We start from the raw sequence: 16,908 nt of genomic DNA on the forward strand, positions 1-16,908 counted from the left end.
AATTACAACGACTTTATTAAATTAAACTTTGTGGAAAGTGTTATTTTTCATTACACATCATGTTTCTCAAAAATTTTAATCATTTTGTTTCACATTAAAATTCGGCGTTTACATGGCATGTATATCTTTAAAATCTGCATACCCTGCATTAAGAAAAATGAATTAATTGAATAATGACCACCCTTTAGATTTTGTTAAGGATGTTTTTTTTTAATCATTTTATTTTGGTATGACTACAGGGTAAACCTCAAGAAATTTTCTTGAACATGTATTGGTCGAGTTTTATAAAAGATGAAGATAACAAACAGTGATCCATCTCATAAATCTATAGTAAACAAAAAGAATCGGGAACATGGAAAAAAACATAGTCCCTTGAAAACACCAGCAGTGGTAAGTTTGGTGCCTAAGGAGAGCTAAATATGTTTCATATTTGGAAGTTTTATTTATCTAAGCACTCCATCTACCTGATCAAAACAATGTTCACCACGGGCGTGAGCGGTCGACAGGGGGTGCTTAATCCTCCTAGGCACCTGATCCCAATTCTGGTGTTTTCAGGGGTCTGCGTTTTTCCTTATTCGCGATTCTTTTTGATTACTGGATTTATAAGATTGATCATTGTTTAAATTATCTTCACCTTTAACATTTCCTGACCACATACAAGTTATTTCCTTCTAGTCATACAAAAAAGTCCTCAACAAAATCTAAAAGTGGGTCATTATTCTACGGGGATGACTTTTCTTTATGTAGGGTATGCTGATTTTAACGGTGACACGTTTTCCACATACCCGAGGCCTCCTTTTCTATGTAGAGTGATGAACGAGGGCCATATTTCAACGTCGAAGAATGCCCCCGGTCATTTTTCGATGGAGTCATTATTTCCTTTACACTGGCCTACAATCCTCCTTTCTTCTGGATGCCGTGTCATAGAAGCGATGCAAATCCTGATGTTCTCCATCCTTAGAATGTGGTCAATCCATTTCGACTTCCAGAGTGTTATTGTTATACTTACACTTGCTCTTTTATGCCCCTGTAATCGAAGATTCGGGGGTATAGATTTTTTGCCCTGTCCGTCTGTCTGTCTGTTTGTCAATCTGTTTGTCCGCAAAAACTTTAACCTTGGCCATAACTTTTGAACAGTTGGTGCTAGGGCTTTCATACTTCATATATGTAATCCTTGTGACAAGACCTTCCATTGGATACCAACACCTTTGACTCATTGACCTTAAACTAGGTGTTTGCCCTACTTTTGAAAAAACTTTAACCTTGGTCTTACTTTTGAACGGTTAGGGTTTGAGCTTTCATACTTCACATATTTAATCCTTGTAACAAGACGTCGACCTTCCTTTAGATACCAACGACTTTGATCCTTTGACCTTGGAGTTTGACCTACTTTTAAAAAACTTTAACCTTGGCCATAACATTTGAACGGTTAGGGCTTAGGCTTTCATACTTCACATATGTAATCCTTGTGACAAGACCTTCCTTAAAATACCAACAACTTTAACTCATTGACCTTGACCTAGGTGTTTGACCTACTTTTAAAAAACTTTAACCTTGGCCATAACATTTGAACGGTTAGGGCTTAGGCTTTCATACTTCACATATGTAATCCTTGTGACAACACCTTCCTTAAAATACCAACAACTTTAACTCATTGACCTTGACCTAGGTGTTTGACCTACTTTTAAAAAACTTTAACTTGGCCATAACATTTGAACGGTTAGGGCTTAGGCTTTCATACTTCACATATGTAATCCTTGTGACAAGACCTTCCTTAAAATACCAACAACTTTAACTCATTGACCTTGACCTAGGTGTTTGACCTACTTTTAAAAAAACTTTAACCTTGGCCATTACTTTTGAACGGTTAGGGCTTGGGCTTTCATACTTCACATATGTAATCCTTGTAACAAGACCTTCCATTAGATACCAACACTTTCACCCTTTGACCTTGACCTTGGAGTTTGACCTACTTTTAAAAAACTTTAACCTTGACCATAACTTTTGAACAGGTGGTGCTAGGGCTTTCATATTTCACAAGTGTATTTCTTGTGAGAAGACCTTACTTTGGGTACCAACATATTTGATATGCATTTGAGAAAGTTTAACATTTGCTATAAGTTGTCATACGGGGGCATCAGTGTTTCACTAACACATCTTGTTGCTTTTTGTTCAATGATGAAGCGCTTCATTTGGTTGTTTATCTTGCCATCAATGAAAACTAAGCAACTTAAATATTTTTTCTACATATTATTATATATTAAAACATCAAAATGCTAAAAATATCTCTGTGTTTCACAACATTTTCCTTTCACAATAGATAACTCTGGGAGAAGAAGAAAACTAGGTCAGGGAAACGAAGTAGAAGTTAAATGAACAAGGTGATTCAAACGCAGACCTGAACAAGAAGAGGAAAAATTGAGGAGAAGGCTAAGAAAGATATTACGATCAGAATCACAAAATAAATTAAAGTACTGTATGAAAATACTTCGCCATTTTTGCCATCCTCTTATGTTCAAAGGCAAGACAGAGGACAGAGCAATCGAATGCATGCACTTCAAAAGAGAATACAGATCTGCCCTGGGTTGCTCAAATCACTAGTTAAATTTGACCTTTGGTTAAGCTAACCAGTGAGCACTGATCAACTTTCAGAAATACTGGCCACTTAACCACTGGCTAAAATGCAGTTACTCAAAGTGTTTTTGTTGGAGTGATTAATTAACCACTGGTAAGATCAGAGAGTAAAAAAAATTGACCACCTCTCTTTGTTCTTCTGCAGTTAATATTTGAACATTCAAGGTTATTTTAAATTAAGATTGTCGTCATTAACTTCATACTTTTCTGTCATATTGTGCAGTGACGTTTCTTCTAGCACGAGTAGAAGCTTAAGCATTATAAATAAAACAAACTGAAAATAAGCAATCTTTTACATTTGACGTATTATAAGTGCATTCAAACAAGTGCGGAAAAGGGCAATTATACACGAGCATTACGGTAAATTAAAAGCAGAACAAACAACAAATGACCAAAAAGGATCGAAATCTGGTCATTATGATATGTTTTCAATTAAAAAGGATGCAAGCACTTTTATGTTTTTATTCGTGCGAGTGTGTGACAGATAGAGTGGTTAGATTATCACTATAGTTCGACTTGTTCTCGCATTTCCGAGTTCTCCGGAAAATAACTTTAAAACGCCGGAGAACGCCAACCTTGCTCATTAATAACCAGGACACTCAATAACATGGATAAAAAACAAGTGCAGTAGTTGTCCCTGTATGTTTTTAAACATGAACAGCACACAACTATACACATTGGAAGATTGGAATTACGAAAAGTCCAAGGTTTTAACAGTTAACACGGTGATTCTGGGATTCTATCTCCTGATTGGTGTAGTAGGGAACTCTATTGTGATTTATGTGTACAACTTCCGAATGAAGGGACCGAGAGACGACAGATATTTTATACCCCATCTAGCTGTGATGGATCTGTGTGCATGTATTGTAGGTGTAGGATATGCCATGGCTTTAAATATCATTCCATTGAGATTTCAAGGAGATGAACTATGTAAAATTTTGTGGTTTGCATCACAAGCTACTACAATGTGTGCAGCTTTTATGTTGCTTGTCATTGCAATACAGCGTTATTTGAAGGTCGTGAGACCATTCAAGAAACAGATGACGATAAAGACCAAGCATTTCGCCTTGGTAGCTATTATTCTCCTCTCCATTGTCTTGTCTTTACCGTGCTTTATGTTCTATGGAGAAATTACCATAATAAATTCTCAGTTAAATTTGAAAGGATCTCGGTGTGGTGCAAGCCCAAATTCTGATAGAACTGCCCTGTTTTTGTATAACACAATTCTGTTTGTGATTGTTGTCGGTGGACTTATTACAATAAGTGTTCTCTACATTATGATTGGACGTACAATCTACAGGCAACACAAGTACAGACGAAGAATTAGTTCCGCAACATCTGCTGTTAAACGCAGCAACCGAGATTCAATGGAATGGAATCCGCCCTCAGAGAGCGGAGGAGGAGTCCCGCCTAGAAATAAACCGCAAAGGGATAGCCTCGATTTCGATTCTCCCTTTCTTGATTCTCTCACCGAGGCACCTCCATCGCCAGTTACCCCGGTAAATGAGGAATCCAGTCCTCTCCAAAATTCTACATTTCTCAGTGTTCCAATGACTACTACAGAAAAGATCCGCAGTAGTTTTACAGAAATACAGAAAAAGGCTTTCAATTCGGCTATTCCTACTGTGCGGAAACACTTCGGAACTCATCGGTGTTCCTGGATGTTCATGTTGATAGCCGTGGTTTTTGTATTATCTTTTATTCCACGGATAACATTAAATGTTTTGGAATCTGTGGATCATCATTTTTGGCATAAACTGACTGACCGGGAAATAGCTTTTTACCTGTTCCTGTATCGCTTTTATCTTGTAAACAATATAAGTAATCCTTTCTTTTATGGACTCTTTGATCGGGCACTTCGTAAAGAACTTCGAAAAATATGTTGTTGTAGGTATGGAAAATAAGTAGTTCAAGAAATTGCTTAAGTTTTCATTATGCTTCCTCTGTGTCACTGAACAGAAACCCTGCCTTTGATTATTGTATTGTTTATAGCCAAGAGCAAAACAGCCCTTGGTTTAAAATTTGAACATTAATAAATTGTACAAAAAAATATATAATCATTTTATTATGATTTGTACATTGGGCAAAGAAGGATCATAGTAAAAAAAAAATCTTACAAACTTCAAATCATTCTTAGATGATTTAAAACAAAAACACAATAATAAATTTGATTATCATAGGAATAGCGAGGATAATCTCAATATACAAATGCAAAATTAAACTTCTTTCATAAATTTTGAGAATTTATAAAGATATTTTCCAAGTTAACGTTAACATTACTCTGTAACATTTTTTGTCGACAAGAATTGAAAAAGTTTAAGGTTGAGGTTTTTGTGGTAATATTTCTTTGTATATTATTTTGTAACTTCGGAAATAAATGGACCCACCGGAATAAATACTGATACTCATCTTCAACCTGTGACACTGAGCAAACTTTGCACAGTCTTTCAATTCTAAGAAAATTTAAAAATTCTTTCTATCTCAAGTTGATGAGATGATAGACGATATTGGTATACTCACTAGGAACGATGAAATACATGTATCTTCCAAATGCAATTGTTTGAATAGATACCTAGCCATGGATGCTCATATCAGCTTAGTTTGTATTGTTGTAATAGCGTTGTGTAGATTGTGAAACGGAATAACCTTTGACTAAAATCTATATCTCATTGAAAGTAAATTACATGTATAACTGTTTCCTACTTTTATCTGTAGAAATAAAGATTATTAGTTTAACTTAACAGTTTACACATGTGTATACCATGTTTATTGGTGCCAATATCTTTGCCTAATCAGATTTTCTGTTTCGAAACCTAGTGAGAGTGCAAGATATTTTGAAATATCAAAAAGTTATTCATATTTTGCTAAAAAAAATGAAGATTTGTCAATTCAAGTTTAAACTATCACAAAATATGAATGACATTTTTATGTTTTATGATGAAATAGAAAACACACGGAAGATATGAACTGAATGATCTAACAAAATATGGCACATATTTTTCATTAAAGGAAACAATTTAAGGAAGAAACTAAACTATTTATGAAAACAAATCCACATCTTCCTGCGTCTCTCCTGCACTTTGAATATACTTCATGATATCGTCTGTATTTAGATCACTTATACCGGAAGTAGCCTCGCTATGGGATGGAATCACGGGTGGTTGTTTTGGAACTGGCTTTGGTTTAAGTTCTGGTTTCGAACCAACCTTGGGTTTAGGACGTAGAGTAGGTTTTTGGCTCTCTGGCAATGTATTTGTCGTTTCTGGCTTTGGTCTAAGTAACGGTTTGGGTTTAGTTTGATTGATTTTTGCTGTGTCATCACTTTTAATCTTTGGTTTGGGTTGGCTGATAAAAAGTTCATCCAAGTCGTCTTCAACACTGTTAACAGTATTGGTTAAAGTATAACTTTATGTAAATCTTTTGAAATAAATAAACAAAAATGTTTAACAGATTTTAAAACTTCACTATTGAATTAGAAATAATAGATAAAACATCAAAAAAATAGTTACTTTCAATATTATAATCAAAATGATAGTAAGTTTGCAATTATCTTTTACTTTGTGGTTGAATATCATGGCTAATGATTGTAGAAAACATGACGATCTTAAGTTTTTTTTTCATTCATAACCACGTTAACATCGAAATATCACGCTTTAATAAGTATGTAAGTACACAAAAACTTCATGAATATTCGTTTTAAAAAGACCTCAACATGTATAAAGTGACACCAGCTGTCAATGAAAAGGTAAAACTTGCAAATGACAATATTCGCGTCACATCTGTTTAAAATCTGTTTAAAATTATCTTCACTGGGAATTATTTCTGTAAGCGGTCTTCTACTCATAATGACGCAATTTTTTGGTCATTACACGTAACTTGTCTTAGCGAAGCCGCCAAAGTGCATTTTATTTTTAATTTTCTTTATTTCCAATTTATCGCTTATATAGGTTTTATATTTCCTATCTATCAAAATCGGCATAACTTTGGCGAAGGAAAAAATACATCTTTGTAGCAAGTGAAGAATAATAAGAATCATTTTCAATTAAAATTTCTTAAATCTTTTAGCTGTAATTTGCTCTGAAACATGTATGTACATGGTTGTAATGACATTACAACAAAAACAAGCATTCTGAGAGTATTGCATTAGCAATACTAGTCCCCTACACAAGATGAAACACTTCCTTTAAGTTTGGCTTAATGGTGGCTTATAGGTCCTTAATGATGGTTTAATGGTTGTCTTTAAGTCACCATTAAGCACCTTTAAGCTACATTTAAGTAATAAATACACCACCATTAAGTTACCATTAAGCCATCTCAAAGTCCTTAATGGATGCTTAAAGGTAGCTTAATGGTGGCTTATAGGTGCTTAATGGTAGCTTCTAGACAATCATTAAGTCACCATTAAGCCACCATTAAGCCAGACTTATAGGTGCTTAATGTCCAAACTCCATTAAGCTACCATTAAACCACCTTTAAGTCACCATTACGCAGTCGATAAAACTGCTTTTATGGGTTAAATATTATTTTTAAAATGATTTCTTCACAAAAATTATAAATGTCGGGTTTATACATTTGTTAATTCGGCAAAAATAATGTAAAAGAAAGAAAATTTAAAAAAAAAAAAATAAAGAAAAAAAAAGCATTCCCAACAGGATTCGATCCCACGACCTTTAGATTGGAGGGCGAACGCTTTAACCACTGAGCTATCAAGTCTGTTGAAATTGAAGTGAAATATAACAAATTTATTTTTTAACAAAACTTGTTTGGAATGGTTACAGGTACCTGCACATGTATTTTTTTTCTGATGTTTATATTTATTAATCAATAATACAAATAATTATATTTATATATATTTTAAAAAAGAAATTTTTATAAAGTTTTATATTACGTTAATATTTCTTAACCGTGGACCGGAGTTCGGTGTGATCGTGTGAAACAACTTTTTGATTTTAAGTAACTGAATTCCTCGTTCTGTTATTCGCAGATTTATAAGCATGAAAAGATTGAAATTCAACGGATATAACAAAATTTTGTTATTAAAAAGGAATATACATGTATCATCGAAAGAGAACGATGGGGGAAAACAGATTATACTATAGTTCTTATAAATATGCTGCGGATATTTACGATTTTTGACAATCTTTGCGTAACAAGTAAGTTATAAAATATTTTTGTAACATAACATCTTCAGTTTTAATTCTTTTTATATCATTATGGGTATCAAAATAATTGTCTTTTTGTGTACAATCATAATTTCTAATTTGTTATATGCTTGCGTAAATTTTAAGTTTTGTAAAAATAATATATCATTAAAATCTGTCACTGTACGTTCCTGTGTATAGTTTCCTGTTAATTGACCGGGGATTGGTGGGGACACCTAATTAAGGTCTATTGTCTAACTAGTCGATATACTGTACACTGATTATTTTACCCCGCCTCTCAATGTGTATAAATCTGGTCGGATGCCCTGTTTAATCTGATCGGCTGTTCTTCTGAAAATTGATTTTGAAATAACAAACATTGAAGACCAACTATATTTTGATCAATTCTTACTGCTGCATTATTTTAAATAAATTCTTACTTCTGCATTATTTTAAATAAATTCTTACTTCTGCATTATTTTAAATAAATTCTTACTTCTGCATTATTTTAAATAAATTCTTACTTCTGCAGTATTTTAAAAGAAAGGAAAAAATAATGGCACTTAACCACGAATTAATTCAAATTATTCATGAAGTAATTCAATGATGGGCAATATAATCTATACCTATATATTTTTTTATATCTTAAACATTTCTCTACCCAAAGAAAAATTAAGAGACTTAGAGATATCCCAGTAGAAAATGACTCTAATTACAACATTTACTATGAATTCGGCAGCGGAATGTGGCTCTCCAAACACGAAAGAAAAATATGTGATTTTTTAAAAAATTAATATATATTATGTATTTATGGATAAAAATGATATTAATACAAGTATTCAAACAAACTGATTTTAGGGAGCGAAAATTTTAAGGCATTTGGTGAAGCTGTTCTCAGTTCCCGAGTTTATACGCATTGACAAAAATGTTAGAAATAGCGAGAAAAAAAAAATATGAATTGAATAAGTATTTGCGTAAATGATTCTGAAACTACTTCAAACTTAACAAGTTAGTTTAAAGACTTGATACTGGATGCGTTAAGGTGGTTTGATTAAGTTTGGATATTAAGCCACCATTAAGCTGCAGCTTAAAGGTGGCTTAATGGTAGCTTAATGAAGTTTGGACATTAAGCACCTAGAAGCTGCAGCTTAATGGTGGCTTAATGGTGGCTTAAAGGAATTAACTTCTATAGGCCACCATTAAGCTACCATTGAGCCACCATTAAGCGATTGCTTAAAGATGGTCTTTCGTCCTGTGCTACCAGCAAGTGTAATCTGGATCCCGTTAAAAATTGAAAATGCCATAATTCCGACAAAAATCAATGAAGCGCAACGAAATGCAAGTTAACTTGATCTATAACTCATCAAATAGAGTCACATACCAAAAATCAGCACAATATCTGCAAGCGTTTAGAAAAATATTGCGGAAAACCCTGAAAAATTGAAAAGATCGATATTCCATAAAAAATCATTGAAGCGGAACGAAATGCAAACTTGATCTGTAACTCATCAAGATTCACTCACATACCGAAATTCAGCTTAATATCTGCAGCGTTTAGAAAAAGAGTGCGGAAAACCAAGTGGGACAGACTGACAGACAGACAGAGGGACAGACGGACAGACTCAGAGGAAACCTATAGTCCCCTCTGGTTTCACCGGTTAGGGACTATTAAAATACGTACGTCAGAAGGTCTAAATCATCCTCCTCTTGATGAAGAGCTGACGAAATCGGTTCTGTTGGTTCTTTGTTATCCGACAACAAGAACATTTTATCGTCAGCCCCCAGATTCCCGCCAAGAACAGGGTAGTCAAAAAGTTTGGAATCTGAATCTATTTAATAAAGTGTTTGAAAAATACATAAGTTACACAGTCATATACACATGCATAATTATGTAAATTTTGACACCATTTACTTACGGGTGAAAACTAACCCAACTAACCGATAATCGATCGGTGGAAAATGGCAATCGATTTATAGTGATAAAATTTGATACATTTTTAAATTTTTAACATTTTAAATTGTTAAAACTTAGTATGCTAAAATTTTCCTCCTGTCCTCTTGTCCAGTTTTATGCTAATTTCCTAATTGCATTTGTGCAATTGGTGCATAATAATTACAGTTAACATGACATTAAACCTACAGGTAAAATATTCTATTCTATGTACCAATCGTGGTGTTATAATACTTAACGTACATCATGTTGTTCTCAAAGAAAACATGAATACTGAAAAATCAATGTTTACAGTAGTCCCGGATGATACTGTAAACAATTTGTAAACAGCAAGTTAAGACAGGAATTATGCCCCCCCCCCCTTTAAGGACAAAAGAAAAGGGTGGACGATCTGGGAAAAAAAAACGATGGAGAAAGAGGAAAAGTTGACCTTGACGTTTCAGCCTTTTAGCATTGAAGTCAATATGTTTTTTAATTAAAAAATTCAAGACCTTACGTTTCATTGCAAAAGCTTTCAGATCTAGAGAACTAAAGTTATCATCTATGTATGCAATATATGAACATCTGACCTTGTTCTTTGACCTCAAATCAATAGGTGTCTTCTATAAGTCATGTTGACAAGAGGCTTGAAATTTCATGCAAAATCTCAATAAGAACTAAAGAACCAGTAACCATTTTAATGCATTTTTGACAAAAAAATTAGTAGAACTCTTCTTTAAGTCTTTGGGAGTAATGATTTCATTGAGTAAACTCAAGGTCAATGATAAAGATAAAGAAAACAAAAAATTATCAGCTGGTAACAATTTTTGCAATGTCTGAATTTCTGACATTGACCTTTCACCTATAGAAATCAATAGGGTTTTCTTTAGACCATAGGGAGTTGTGATATAAAATGTCATTGCAAAAGCTCACTGGCTATTTGAGATATCATACAGAAATGAAAGTATTACTTTACCTTTGACCTTTTGACCTCAATATCAAAAGAGGTATTCTTTAAGGCATTGGGAGTTATGATATCATATTTTATTGAAAAAAAGCAATGAAAATTTACTTAATATAAAGATTCCATCTTAAACCATTTCTGCCATGTTTGAATTTCTGTCCTTGAAGTTTGACCTTAAAAATCAATAGAGGTCTTCTTTAGGCCAAAGGTAGTTAAGATAAAAAATTTCATTACAAAAGCTGAAAGACTTTTTTGAGATATTGTCCAGAAATGAAAGTGTTTCATATACAGAATGTATGAATTTCTCATGTTGACCTTTGACCTTTTGACCTCAAATTTGATAGGTTTTTTTTTTTTGCTGTAGGGAGAACATTTTTAACACTTTTAAAAATGTTATGTAGAAACCAAAGATGTTATCTTTCAAGTCAGTAACTCTTATTTTTATAACCATCCCCCCCCCCCAAAAAAAAAAAACAAATTGAGGTAGATAAAACAAAGAAACAAAAATGAGCTATCTTGTTCCTTAAATTTCTACATTATATCAAGCACAGCAAGCTCTTATGACAATGCCTGGGCAAAGAGAAAATTCAGATTACTGCACATTTGTTTTTCTGGCAAGTAACCTTTGGACCCACAACCCTTTAGAAATTGCATCTTGCTGCAGATTAACTTAAAGCATTTACCATTAAATAAGGGAAATGATCTGTAATGGATATTGCAGATTTAGATAGTAGATTAGACATTCATCTAATCATTTATCTAAATATGTCAAGTGAACTCTCACCCTGTCCTCCTTTTGTGGTTATCTCGGGAATGATGTCTGTGTCTTCCTCATCATTGAATAAGTCTTCTTCTTCTTCCTCCTCATCCTCTTCAAAAAGACCACTGCTGAAAGCAAGTCACACATATAAAAACATAGGTAATCAGAGATTACAGAGCTCACCTCAACGAATGTTGTCTTTAAGTAAGGCAAAGTCCCAAACTAATGCTCTAGTAGTCTGCATCCCTAGATGTAACATTTATGCAATTTTGGTACAACAGGGCTTGCAGTTACATGGGAATGGATTTACCTAAAAACTTTAAACTAGTCACTCATCCAGAAAATGTAAGTCATATCCAGCATCTGAAGCAAGTTTGTGTTCATCCTGTGATGCATTATCCATGCAAGTTTGGTTCAGATGGCCATTATAGTTTACTTTAACCTGGTCACTCATCTGGAAAATGTCAGTAAGACACAGCATCCAAAGCCAGCCTGGTAGTGTGCATCTTCAGATGTATCATCCATGCAATTTTGGTCAACATTGAGCTTAAAGTTATTTGGAAATAAGACCTGCTCTAAAAACTTCAACCTGGTCACTCATCCGGAAAATGTAGGTCAGATCCAGCATCTGAAGCAAGTTCAATAGTGTGCATCCTTAGATGTATCATCCATGCAATTTTGGTGAATATAGGACTTATAGTTACTTAGTAATGAGACCTGCTCCAAAAACTTTAACCTGGTCACTCATCCGGAAAATGTAGGTTAGATCCAACATCCGAAGCAAGCCTGGTAGTGTGCAGCGTTAGATGTATCATCCATGCAAGTTTGATCAATACAGGGCTAATAGTTACTTGGAAATGCTTCAAAAACATCAACCTGGTCATTCTTCAGCTTAAATTGCAGCATCTGAAATCTTGATTGGTACAATGAAACATACTAGAGGCATCCTCTATGCATCTCTGATTAATATAGGGCACAGATGTACTTGAAAAGAAAACTGCACAAAAACTTTAACCTGGCCTGGGACGCCGACACCAAGGGTATTACATAAGCTCCCCAAATTCGTTGAGGTGAGCTAAAAATCAATAAAGAAATATCCTGTGGTAGCAAACATGTCTTAAGGCCTTTAAAGAAAATGATTTCAAAGAAGTGGTTGTTGTATGTTGTTTTACATCCTGTTCGCGAATTTTTCACTCATATAGAGATGTCACCATATAACGGTGAAGGGCTTCAAATTTTGACCTCTACTCGGCACTCTGGGCCATTGAGCAGTGAGGGATCTTTATTGTGCCAACGCCTGCCATGACAAGGGACCTCGGTCTTTAAGGTCTCATCAGAAGGACCCGCAACTTTCACTTCAAAGTGCCGAGTGTCTGTCAAAGGAACAGTTCCTACCTATTTTTTATCAACTTAGATCAGTCGAGGCCGTGATTCGAACACACGACCTTCTGAACACAGAGCGAGAGCTCTACCGAATGAGCTACCATGATGGAAAAATAAACAGAATGTTTGATCAGAAGCATATGGATTTATTGGATTATATGTTGATGAAATTTAGAAGAATGGTGGTGGAGCAAGAAATTTAACATTCTTTTTTACTTATCCAATCACAGTACCATATGACTAAGGTAAGATGATTGGAATACTCTAAGAATATTCTTTGTTTACTCTTTTTGGCATATCTAAAATTAAATGGTCTACAAAAAACTATGCTTTACTTATACGCAAGTGAGTTAAAGCTAATTATAGACATTTCCATGCAAATAAACTAATTAAAACGCATAAAGGCTGTACTTATTATACAGGAAAGGTTAAAACTTATTTTCTAATACAAACTTGGTACCCACGACAAGTGATAGCCAGTACACATTATGATGTCATATTATGGCGTCATTCTTCTCTACTACACAAAGTTTTAAAGAACATCAACAAAATAGCTTCGGTGCAAGGACATACCCTATTTAATTTTACAGAATCAGGGTCTAATTAGAATCAGAATATTCCAAGGATTGATAATATTGCTGTACAAATATCGACAGCTCAATTGTTTAGTTACTATTTCTACAGTATTGAGTTGAAACAGGGAAAAAATTCACAGTCCGGTGTAAGTTTTCTCAAATTCTTATCAGATAAGAAAGTACATAGGATTTGTGCAGCACTTTTATTAATCATCAGAATATTCTTCCTAGAATTATACATTATTTATGCAATATTAAATAGGATAAGCCCTTGTGCCGAGGCTGTTTTCTGATGTGTTTTATAACCTCGACTAGTAAAGAACAATGACGTCATAATGTGCACTGGCTTTCACAAGTCTTGGGAACTAAGCATATAAAAGAAAATGAATTAAAACTTTTTCTTCATAAAAGATATACCTTTCGTGCATTTTTATTCGCTCATTTGCATAGAAACACCTACACCTAGCCTTAACTCACTTGCATAGGGACAATTATTTAATTCAACAGGGAATGAAAATCACTTTGCTGTAAGCTGGAATTCATTATAAATGTGTTTGCTGTATACATGTTTTACTGTAATTAAGGGATGATGATTCATGTAATCATAAATAACAGAATAAGAACACTTCAGTGAATGCATTCAGCGTATCTGGGCATGATTTCTTATTTTAGCAGTGATTTTTGTAAATTAATAAACAATGAATGCATTTAAGATGCTAAAATATGAATTCAAATGAAAGTAGTCCAAATAACAGCTACATGTAAACATGAACAGTTAACATTAAAAACAAAGATTCTGAAATCACATTTCCCTATTGCATTATTATCACTAGCCTTGTACTAGACTCTGATGTTATCTCCTTTTTATCTTCTGACTGTTCATCATTATCCTCTGTTTCTCCTTCATTTTTCAGCCCTTCTCGTGTGTATTTGCCAGCTTTTATTGCATTGACACCTGAAGCAACATTTATCTGTTTATTTCCAGTCAACTAATTTCTAAATAGAACAATGTTTTATTTCTTTATTATTTTACTATTTAATTATATAAATAAGAATTTTCAATTTGAAAAGTTAACTTTTAGAAAAACAGTGACTTATTTCCTAGTTGTTTATTATTTACCTAAGAATTCCAGTAGTAGAGAAGAAGTGCAGACTTTGGGGGTAACAGCAAGGAAATTGAGAAATCTCTCTAGCCCCGCTCTCCTATCTGTTGCCACTTTATCATTCACCAGGAGGGCTTTCTTTGGTAGAGTGGGGAGTACTGTGGCTGGGTACTTTTCATATATTTTGGACCATAAGTCTTCAAACTCTGCAAACTTCTTCTTTACCTACATAAGTAATATCTTAAACATCTTTCATCAGAGAAATTAACATATACTATTTATCAGCTGTTTATATTCTCTTTTACTCTGATTACACCTCAGTACAAATATGCTTTTTGAAGTGGGTTAAACTTTCCTTTTCATATTTTAAAACTAAGATCTGCTTTAAAAAAATGATAATTATTAAGATTAATGCTCCAGACTTACTGTGAGAAGATAAATCAATTATTTCAGTATTTTACCATGAACTGAACAACGTCACTCTCCTTGTGTTTTGGACTTTTGAAGAAGGGTAGATTAGACACCACTACGACCTGGTATTCATATGTTGACTGCAGAAGTCCCTTTTCTTGTGTGATGCGGGGAATTGTTATGTCAATTCCTGTCTCTCTGTTTTTTAACTCTCTATATAAACCAAAAGAACAGTCACTGTACATGAAGTTGATCACGCTAGTTGATAGTTTATAAATATTTTTAATAGATTCTGTAAAAGAGGAAAAATGTTACAATACGATGAATCAATTTTCCGTAGCTATATTTTATCAAATACCTGATCGTAACTGTTGCCGAAGGCATTTTAGTTGAGAAAGAAACGCCCACCTTGTTCACATCACGTTTTGTTTACATATTGCCCAAATTTTGTAATCCCGAGTCCGATTTTACAATTACTAGCCCGTTTCACAAAAAATCTGTCCTGCCGTAGTCATCTTAAAGATATATATTTAGATCATCCTAAGATCTGACTTACGACATTTCGAAGATCTTTACGACAATTATAAGAGCTGTCACGTCTGCTGTTTCACAAAACTAGCATTAATATTAAAATTCTGAAGGCAAACTTCATGCTTCAGTATTACGAAGAAATATTATGCTTGCTTATAGTTTAGTTGTCTTTCTTTGTTTGTTTTTTTTTTTTAGTATTCAAAATAATAAGTTTTCTTAAATGATTTCTTTTGTTGAAATTTTTATATTATTTTATCAATTTCATGAGTTTGGGCTGAAACTAAAATATATCATGTCCAACGGTAATCGTCAGTTGACATCGCTCAAAATTGCCAGAAAAAGGCGAATTAATTTTATTGAATAATCCTTCAGTACATATATTATGTTCTTGAAATTAATTATGTTGATCTTAGTGTACCACCCGGCATTAATATTAGGGGGTTTTGTTATGTGTAGTCATTGTGTTATGCATGTGCGAGTTTAATTAAGCTTTGATTTCTCATATTTGGAAGTCACGGGTCCTATAACCATTGATAACAGCACCTGGACGTGCCGACAAATTGAATACCGCGCGCGTGAACGCGGTATGATAATTTGTCGGCACGGACAGAGGTGCTGTTATAGGACCGACAACATCATAAAAAAAAAAAGAATTCAATGCTTTTATTTACATAATCATTCTCTAATTTCTCTTTTCATAATAAATGTTAATTTCGTTATTCTTTTTTTTTATGAATTCAGCGCCTTTCAGAAAAGGTGTGCTTTATAGACGTACATGTAAGAGGAAAAATGACAAATTAATGTTAAATGTACAATTGTTATATTTGTATGATAATTTAATAGGATAGTTGCTTTTAATTAAATTGAGCCAAACAATATAAATTTTGGTGTTTCAGAGTATTGAAAATTAATATATATATATATATATATATATATATATATATATATATATATATATATATATATATATATATATATATATATATATATATATATATATATATATATATTGAAAATTAAGATGATGTTGAATCAGTCAATTAACTTAAACTTAAGACAGATGGTCTCTGGATCTTTGTATAGTCCAAACGATTGTTCTGTCTCTAAATACTGTTCTCTTCTGAAGATCCTTCGGTTGTGAGCAAAAAGACGGAGCGTCGCCATGTCCACTTTAGACGTAAGAGAGATATCTAGTTGTCTGAAGACTTGAGATAGATCTTAAGATTATCTTAAGATATGACAGTTTTATCAAACAGTTTATAATTATTTAAGTTAATTTTTGGTCTTAAGACAGATCTTAGTCTTCAAAATAGTTTTGTATAACGAGGCCAAGCATGATAACTGAAACACATTTATTTACTATAATGCACAGATGACAATTTTTTAATATTTTAGAGATTTGATATATGCATCATTTACAGCGAAAATAAGTATAAAAATATATACCAATCCATGCATTCGTTTTTGTTTGTATCA

The 16,908-nt window shown here is 33.4% G+C and overlaps 2 protein-coding genes across 2 annotated transcripts; one reads left to right on the forward strand and one right to left on the reverse strand.

Annotated features, from left to right (window-relative positions):
* The first annotated feature begins 3,267 nt into the window (after positions 1–3,267).
* LOC133190142 (neuromedin-U receptor 2-like) lies at positions 3,268–4,625 on the forward strand. Its single transcript, XM_061325609.1, has one exon. It carries the CDS (start codon positions 3,276–3,278, stop codon positions 4,536–4,538), a length of 1,263 nt encoding a protein of 420 aa, XP_061181593.1. The 5' UTR covers positions 3,268–3,275; the 3' UTR covers positions 4,539–4,625.
* Positions 4,626–5,551: 926 nt separating this feature from the next.
* LOC133190152 (HCLS1-binding protein 3-like) lies at positions 5,552–15,347 on the reverse strand. The gene is made up of 7 exons (XM_061325622.1): positions 15,260–15,347; positions 14,952–15,114; positions 14,508–14,715; positions 14,222–14,342; positions 11,454–11,554; positions 9,457–9,604; positions 5,552–6,012 (listed from the first exon to the last, which is right to left on the reverse strand). The coding sequence occupies exons 1-7, from the start codon at positions 15,283–15,285 to the stop codon at positions 5,673–5,675; spliced, it is 1,107 nt and encodes a 368-aa protein (XP_061181606.1). The 5' UTR covers positions 15,286–15,347; the 3' UTR covers positions 5,552–5,672.
* Positions 15,348–16,908: the final 1,561 nt, after the last annotated feature.

Source organism: Saccostrea echinata, unplaced genomic scaffold (assembly GCF_033153115.1).
Source record: "Saccostrea echinata isolate AGI-Se365-2 ecotype Australia unplaced genomic scaffold, CSIRO_AGI_Sech_v1 ptg000001l, whole genome shotgun sequence".
In the NCBI taxonomy this organism is placed as follows: domain Eukaryota; kingdom Metazoa; phylum Mollusca; class Bivalvia; order Ostreida; family Ostreidae; genus Saccostrea; species Saccostrea echinata.

Bases quoted from the DNA above. Each gene is read 5' to 3' on its own strand.
- LOC133190142 (XM_061325609.1), top strand. From the start codon at position 3,276: ATGTTTTTAAACATGAACAGCACACAACTATACACATTGGAAGATTGG.
- LOC133190152 (XM_061325622.1), bottom strand. From the start codon at position 15,285: ATGCCTTCGGCAACAGTTACGATCAG. The intron at 11,555-14,221 runs GCTAGTGATAAT...TGCTTTCAGCAG, and splicing joins ACATCAGAGTCTAGTACAAG to TGGTCTTTTTGAAGAGGATG. The intron at 6,013-9,456 runs GTACGTATTTTA...TACTGTTAACAG, and splicing joins GATGATTTAGACCTTCTGAC to TGTTGAAGACGACTTGGATG.